This window comes from Coregonus lavaretus, assembly GCF_964263955.1.
Source record: "Coregonus lavaretus genome assembly, contig: HAP1_SCAFFOLD_773, whole genome shotgun sequence".
Taxonomy (NCBI): Eukaryota; Metazoa; Chordata; class Actinopteri; order Salmoniformes; family Salmonidae; genus Coregonus; species Coregonus lavaretus.
Window position 1 is genome coordinate 92,908 of NW_028164837.1, and position 7,093 is coordinate 100,000.

General features: G+C 49.8%; 1 protein-coding gene across 2 annotated transcripts in view; it reads left to right on the forward strand.

Moving 5' to 3' along the window:
- Nucleotides 1-7,093, forward strand: part of LOC311115081 (serine/threonine-protein kinase B-raf-like) — a 56,348-nt gene that overhangs the window by 24,035 nt on the left and 25,220 nt on the right. For both annotated transcript variants that reach the window (XM_084190290.1, XM_084190291.1), the window contains exons 4-8: nucleotides 2,262-2,365; nucleotides 3,161-3,263; nucleotides 4,653-4,801; nucleotides 4,918-5,037; nucleotides 6,239-6,398. In XM_084190290.1, coding sequence (XP_084046416.1) covers nucleotides 2,262-2,365; nucleotides 3,161-3,263; nucleotides 4,653-4,801; nucleotides 4,918-5,037; nucleotides 6,239-6,398 — 636 coding nt within the window. The remainder of the gene's footprint in view (nucleotides 1-2,261; nucleotides 2,366-3,160; nucleotides 3,264-4,652; nucleotides 4,802-4,917; nucleotides 5,038-6,238; nucleotides 6,399-7,093) is intronic.

The window sequence follows — 7,093 nt, forward strand, 5'->3', positions numbered from 1 at the left end:
TGCGGGCCAGACCGCTGTATCAGGGAATGGACTGGGGAACTAATGCGGGCCAGACCGCTGTATCAGTGAATGGACTGGGGAACTAATGCGGGCCAGACCGCTGTATCAGTGAATGGACTGGGGAACTAATGCAGGCCAGACCGCTGTATCAGGGAATGGACTGGGGAACTAATGCGGGCCAGACCGCTGTATCAGTGAATGGACTGGGGAACTAATGCGGGCCAGACCGCTGTATCAGTGAATGGACTGGGGAACTAATGCGGGCCAGACCGCTGTATCAGTGAATGGACTGGGGAACTAATGCGGGCCAGACCGCTGTATCAGTGAATGGACTGGGGAACTAATGCAGGCCAGACCGCTGTATCAGGGAATGGACTGGGGAACTAATGCGGGCCAGACCGCTGTATCAGTGAATGGACTGGGGAACTAATGCGGGCCAGACCGCTGTATCAGTGAATGGACTGGGGAACTAATGCAGGCCAGACCGCTGTATCAGGGAATGGACTGGGGAACTAATGCGGGCCAGACCGCTGTATCAGTGAATGGACTGGGGAACTAATGCGGGCCAGACCGCTGTATCAGGGAATGGACTGGGGAACTAATGCGGGCCAGATAACTAACTGTATGGTTCCTCTCTGCCTGTCCCAGGTCCCAGGTCCTGTTGTCCTGCTGTTCAGGACCAGATAACTAACTGTATGGTTCCTCTCTGCCTGTCCCAGGTCCCAGGTCCTGTTGTCCTGCTGTTCAGGACCAGATAACTAACTGTATGGTTCCTCTCTGTCTGTCCCAGGTCCCAGGTCCTGTTGTCCTGCTGTTCAGGACCAGATAACTAACTGTATGGTTCCTCTCTGCCTGTCCCAGGTCCCAGGTCCTGTTGTCCTGCTGTTCAGGACCAGATAACTAACTGTATGGTTACTCTCTGCCTGTCCCAGGTCATGTTGTCCTGCTGTCCTGCTGTTCAGGACCAGATAACTAACTGTATGGTTCCTCTCTGCCTGTCCCAGGTCCCAGGTCCTGTTGTCCTGCTGTTCAGGACCAGATAACTAACTGTATGGTTCCTCTCTGCCTGTCCCAGGTCCCAGGTCCTGTTGTCCTGCTGTTCAGGACCAGATAACTAACTGTATGGTTCCTCTCTGTCTGTCCCAGGTCCCAGGTCCTGTTGTCCTGCTGTTCAGGACCAGATAACTAACTGTATGGTTCCTCTCTGTCTGTCCCAGGTCCCAGGTCCTGTTGTCCTGCTGTTCAGGACCAGATAACTAACTGTATGGTTCCTCTCTGTCTGTCCCAGGTCCCAGGTCCTGTTGTCCTGCTGTTCAGGACCAGATAACTAACTGTATGGTTCCTCTCTGCCTGTCCCAGGTCCTGTTGTCCTGCTGTTCAGGACCAGATAACTAACTGTATGGTTCCTCTCTGCCTGTCCCAGGTCCCAGGTCCTGTTGTCCTGCTGTTCAGGACCAGATAACTAACTGTATGGTTCCTCTCTGTCTGTCCCAGGTCCCAGGTCCTGTTGTCCTGCTGTTCAGGACCAGATAACTAACTGTATGGTTCCTCTCTGCCTGTCCCAGGTCCCAGGTCCTGTTGTCCTGCTGTTCAGGACCAGATAACTAACTGTATGGTTCCTCTCTGCCTGTCCCAGGTCCTGTTGTCCTGCTGTTCAGGACCAGATAACTAACTGTATGGTTCCTCTCTGCCTGTCCCAGGTCCCAGGTCCTGTTGTCCTGCTGTTCAGGACCAGATAACTAACTGTATGGTTCCTCTCTGCCTGTCCCAGGTCCCAGGTCCTGTTGTCCTGCTGTTCAGGACCAGATAACTAACTGTATGGTTCCTCTCTGCCTGTCCCAGGTCCCAGGTCCTGTTGTCCTGCTGTTCAGGACCAGATAACTAACTGTATGGTTCCTCTCTGTCTGTCCCAGGTCCCAGGTCCTGTTGTCCTGCTGTTCAGGACCAGATAACTAACTGTATGGTTCCTCTCTGTCTGTCCCAGGTCCCAGGTCCTGTTGTCCTGCTGTTCAGGACCAGATAACTAACTGTATGGTTCCTCTCTGTCTGTCCCAGGTCCCAGGTCCTGTTGTCCTGCTGTTCAGGACCAGATAACTAACTGTATGGTTCCTCTCTGCCTGTCCCAGGTCCTGTTGGCCTGCTGTTCAGGACCAGATAACTAACTGTATGGTTCCTCTCTGCCTGTCCCAGGTCCCAGGTCCTGTTGTCCTGCTGTTCAGGACCAGATAACTAACTGTATGGTTCCTCTCTGCCTGTCCCAGGTCCCAGCCCGCTGTGGCATGACTGTCAGAGACTCGCTGAAGAAGGCTTTAATGATGAGGGGCCTAATCCCAGAGTGCTGTGCGGTCTACAGGATACAGGATGGGTAAAACACGCGTATACCTTGGCCAAAAGATCCAATCTCCACTTTGTGCCTTTTTACATTCCACATACAGTCTATTGATGCTCCTGCTCAACTTTGTAATCGTTTCAGCACGGTGGATACCAGTATGAGGTCAATGTATAGGACACAGTATGAGGTCAATGTATAGGACACAGTATAAGAGGTCAATGTATAGGACACAGTATAAGAGGTCAATGTATAGGACACAGTATAAGAGGTCAATGTATAGGACACAGTATGAGGTCAATGTATAGGACACAGTATGAGGTCAATGTATAGGACACAGTATAAGAGGTCAATGTATAGGACACAGTATAAGAGGTCAATGTATAGGACACAGTATAAGAGGTCAATGTATAGGGCACAGTATAAGAGGTCAATGTATAGGACACAGTATAAGATGTCAATGTATAGGACACAGTATAAGAGGTCAATGTATAGGACACAGTATAAGAGGTCAATGTATAGGACACAGTATAAGAGGTCAATGTATAGGACACAGTATAAGAGGTCAATGTATAGGACACAGTATAAGAGGTCAATGTATAGGACACAGTATAAGAGGTCAATGTATAGGACACAGTATAAGAGGTCAATGTATAGGACACAGTATGAGGTCAATGTATAGGACACACTGACACAATTCAGCTATATTTTATTGTACTTTGTTTGACAAGGTAAATCATTGAGAACGCATTCTCTTCTACAATAATGACCCTAATGTGTACTAAACTCAACCACAACCCAGTTAACTCCTCTTCCTGTCACCTGTCTCAGAGAGAAGAAGCCTCTAGGCTGGGACACAGACATCTCCTGGCTGACGGGGGAGGAGCTACACGTGGAAGTGCTGGAGAACGTTCCGCTGACCACACACAACTTTGTGAGTATAACTGGAACTCTAGAACTACAATTTGGCATGACTGGGCAGGGGCACAGCCGTGTGTGGGCCTGGGAGGGCATAGGCCCGCCCACTGGGGAGCCAGGCCCACCCACTGGGGAACCAGGCCCACCCACTGGGGAGCCAGGCCCAACCAATCAGAATTAGTTTTGGTCTGCGGTTGTGAGGCCGGTTGGACATACTGCCAAATTCTCTAAAACGACGTTGGAGGCGGCTTATGGTAGAGAAATCAACATTCAATTCTCTGGCAACAGCTCTGGTGGACATTCCTGCAGTCAGCATTCCAGTTGCACGCGCCCTCAAAACTTGAGACATCTGTGGCATTGTGTTGTGTGACAAAACTGCACATTTTTAAAGTGGCCTTTTATTGTCCCCAGCACAAGGTGCACCTGTGTAATGATTATGCTGTTTAATCAGCTTCTTGATGTGCCAAATCTGTCAGGTGGATGGATTATATTGTCAAAGGAGAAATGCTCACTAATAGGGATGCATATGGTCCATTTCTGGGATTTTTTTTATTTCAGCTCATGAAACATGGGACCAACGCTTTACATGTTGCATCTATATTTTTGTTCAGTGTGGAACTATGGAACCGGAACTATGGAACCGGAACTATGGAACCGGAACTATGGAACCGGATTCATAGAACCAGCTGGGACTGCGGTGGGATGTTACTGGGAAAAGCCACTAGAAAGACTAACTAGAGAAGGAGGAACTGTCCAAACAGTTCAAGGTTCAGTCCATTGTTGAGTTGACCCTCATGTTTGTTTCTGGCCATGCATGTAGACCAGGCAAATAAACTGTTGATATATCAGAGCAGGTTCATTCACTGAATGAAAGGAAAAAACTGGACCTCCAGTGTCCTCCAATGATTGGAACATGATCATTCACAATAGAGGGCTCTAGAAGGAAATAACTTGTTTTAACATGGACATCGCCTTTGAGGGCTTCCACCATTTAAAAAAAATGTGTCAACTGGGTTGGGAATCCTATGGGTTGGATTCCCTTATGGATCAGAGCATCGTCTTCTTCAAATTTGATCGCCTTTTGGTTTGTAAATGTCTTTTTAAGCTATATATCACTGCCATCTAGTGGCCACAATAGATTTCACGCACAAGATTCGGTTCAGGAGTCCAGCAGGTGGCGGTAAATAATCCAATATTGGCTTGACACTTTTTTACAATCACAATAGAAGAAGAAAATGGAGATGAGCCTCACATGGCAACACACACAAAGATAAGTCATATTTCTATCTTTAATGGATGCGACAGAAGGGACAACCAACGTCCTGCCTAACGTTCCCACTGGATTATCTAACAGGGTCTCTCTCTCTCTCTCTCTCTCTCTCTCTGTTCATGTCTGTTCCCCCAGGTGAGGAAGACGTTCTTTACGTTGGCGTTCTGTGATTTTTGCCGGAAGCTTCTGTTCCAGGGGTTCCGATGTCAGACGTGTGGCTACAAGTTCCACCAGCGCTGCAGCACAGAGGTGCCGCTCATGTGCGTCAACTACGACCAGCTGGAGTAAGTTATCGATCGAATGAATCGTTTTAAGTGGGGGGGGTAAAAGCAGAAGACAAATGAAAGTATATCTTAATGTTCAGTTCTAACCTGTATGTTGGGTCTGGTTGGGTCTGCAGTTTGTTGCTGGTGTCCAAGTTCTTTGAGCACCACCCCATCACCCAGGAGGAGGTGTCATCAGAGGGCACCACCCCCGTGTCCGAGGTCTGCCCTTCACTGCCCCCGTCTGACTCCACTGGGTGAGTTAAACCTAACCCTGACCTCTAATCCTAACCCATGTGACCGTGGCCTACCCTTCACTGCCCCCGTCCGACTCCACTGGGTGAGTTAAACCTAACCCTGACCTCTAATCCTAACCCATGTGACCGTGGCCTACCCTTCACTGCCCCCGTCCGACTCCACTTGGTGAGTTAAACCTAACCCTGACCTCTAATCCTAACCCATGTGACCGTGGCCTACCCTTCACTGCCCCCGTCCGACTCCACTTGGTGAGTTAAACCTAACCCTGACCTCTAATCCTAACCCATGTGACCGTGGCCTACCCTTCACTGCCCCCCGTCCGACTCCACTGGGTGAGTTAAACCTAACCCTGACCTCTAATCCTAACCCATGTGACCGTGGCCTACCCTTCACTGCCCCCCGTCCGACTCCACTGGGTGAGTTAAACCTAACCCTGACCTCTAATCCTAACCCATGTGACCGTGGCCTACCCTTCACTGCCCCCCGTCCGACTCCACTGGGTGAGTTAAACCTAACCCTGACCTCTAATCCTAACCCATGTGACCGTGGCCTACCCTTCACTGCCCCCGTCCGACTCCACTGGGTGAGTCTCACACCTGAGAACTGTCTGACACCTGTCCTGATCCCATTCTCACCTCAGCACAGTTGAAGGAAAGGAGGTGAGGAAAGGAAGCCATTTAAGACTACTGCAGCACAGCCTTGATCATCTCATATCTCCTTGCTAGATTCAACGTAGACTGGACTCTCTGCTAATGCTGTGCCAAATGTCCCCAGTGAGATGGACCCACCCTGTCCTCCCCTCTTAACCTCTGTCTAACCTCCAGGTCCCTGTGCCACACCAGTGTGTCCCCGTCCAAGTCCATCCCCCAGAGTTTCAACCCCCATCCTCTCTGACCCCTGACCTCTCTCTCTGACCCCCAGGTCCCTGTGCCACACCAGTGTGTCCCCGTCCATCCCCCAGAGTTTCAACCCCCATCCTCTCTGACCCCTGACCTCTCTCTCTGACCCCCAGGTCCCTGTGCCACACCAGTGTGTCCATGTCCATCCCCCAGAGTTTCAACCCCCATCCTCTCTGACCCCTGACCTCTCTCTCTGACCCCCAGGTCCCTATGCCATGTCAGTGTGTCCCCGTCCAAGTCCATCCCCCAGAGTTTCAACCCCCATCCTCTCTGACCCCTGACCTCTCTCTCTGACCCCCAGGTCCCTGTGCCATGCCAGTGTGTCCCCGTCCAAGTCCATCCCGATCCCCCAGAATTTCAGGCCCGGAGAAGAGGACCACAGGAACCAGTTTGGCCAGAGAGACCGCTCCTCCTCCGCTCCCAATGTCCATATCAACACCATCGAACCCGTCAACATAGACGTGAGTCCACCATCCCTTCTGTCTGGGTCTGATAGCTCAGACACTGCCCCCGCTGGAGACAAGTAGTACTGCTACTGTAGAATGTGTATGTGCCAGCGCTGGTAAAAGGCTTCTTGTGAATGAGGTGCTCATCTGGGTGCTTGGCTAAATACAACACAGAACCGTATTAAGTCATACTTAAAAAGGAACTGACAGCATTTTAGCAAAATTAAATCTCATTCAAATCTGTTCATATACACCCCCAGGAAGAATATGACAAAAAAAAAAAAAGAATACTGCCAAGCGAGCACTTAGATATGGTTGTTTTCATAGATTCATGGAATGTTTGGGAATGACCTGTAGTAAGGTATTTGTGAAAATTCTATAGCGCTATAGAATGGGAAAGCGGCCGTGGGTTCGGACAATTAATAGACACTGCAGTAAATAAAACCGAATAAAAACATCTGTCTCGTCCAGGACCGGAGTCTACACAGACCGGTGCGCCATAGCCAATCAGAGCTACAGTAGGCCTTTATACAAGCATGCCATTTGCCACACAGGCCTGCCATCATTCACTTTGAACTGGACTGTGTGTGTTTACAGACCGTTGCAACAGCGCGACTTTAAATAATTAGAAAGCATTCGCCAAAAGCCACAAAATACACCTGAATGGATTTCTGCAAATATGTAAATACCAGGGAGTCCTCTTACATTTG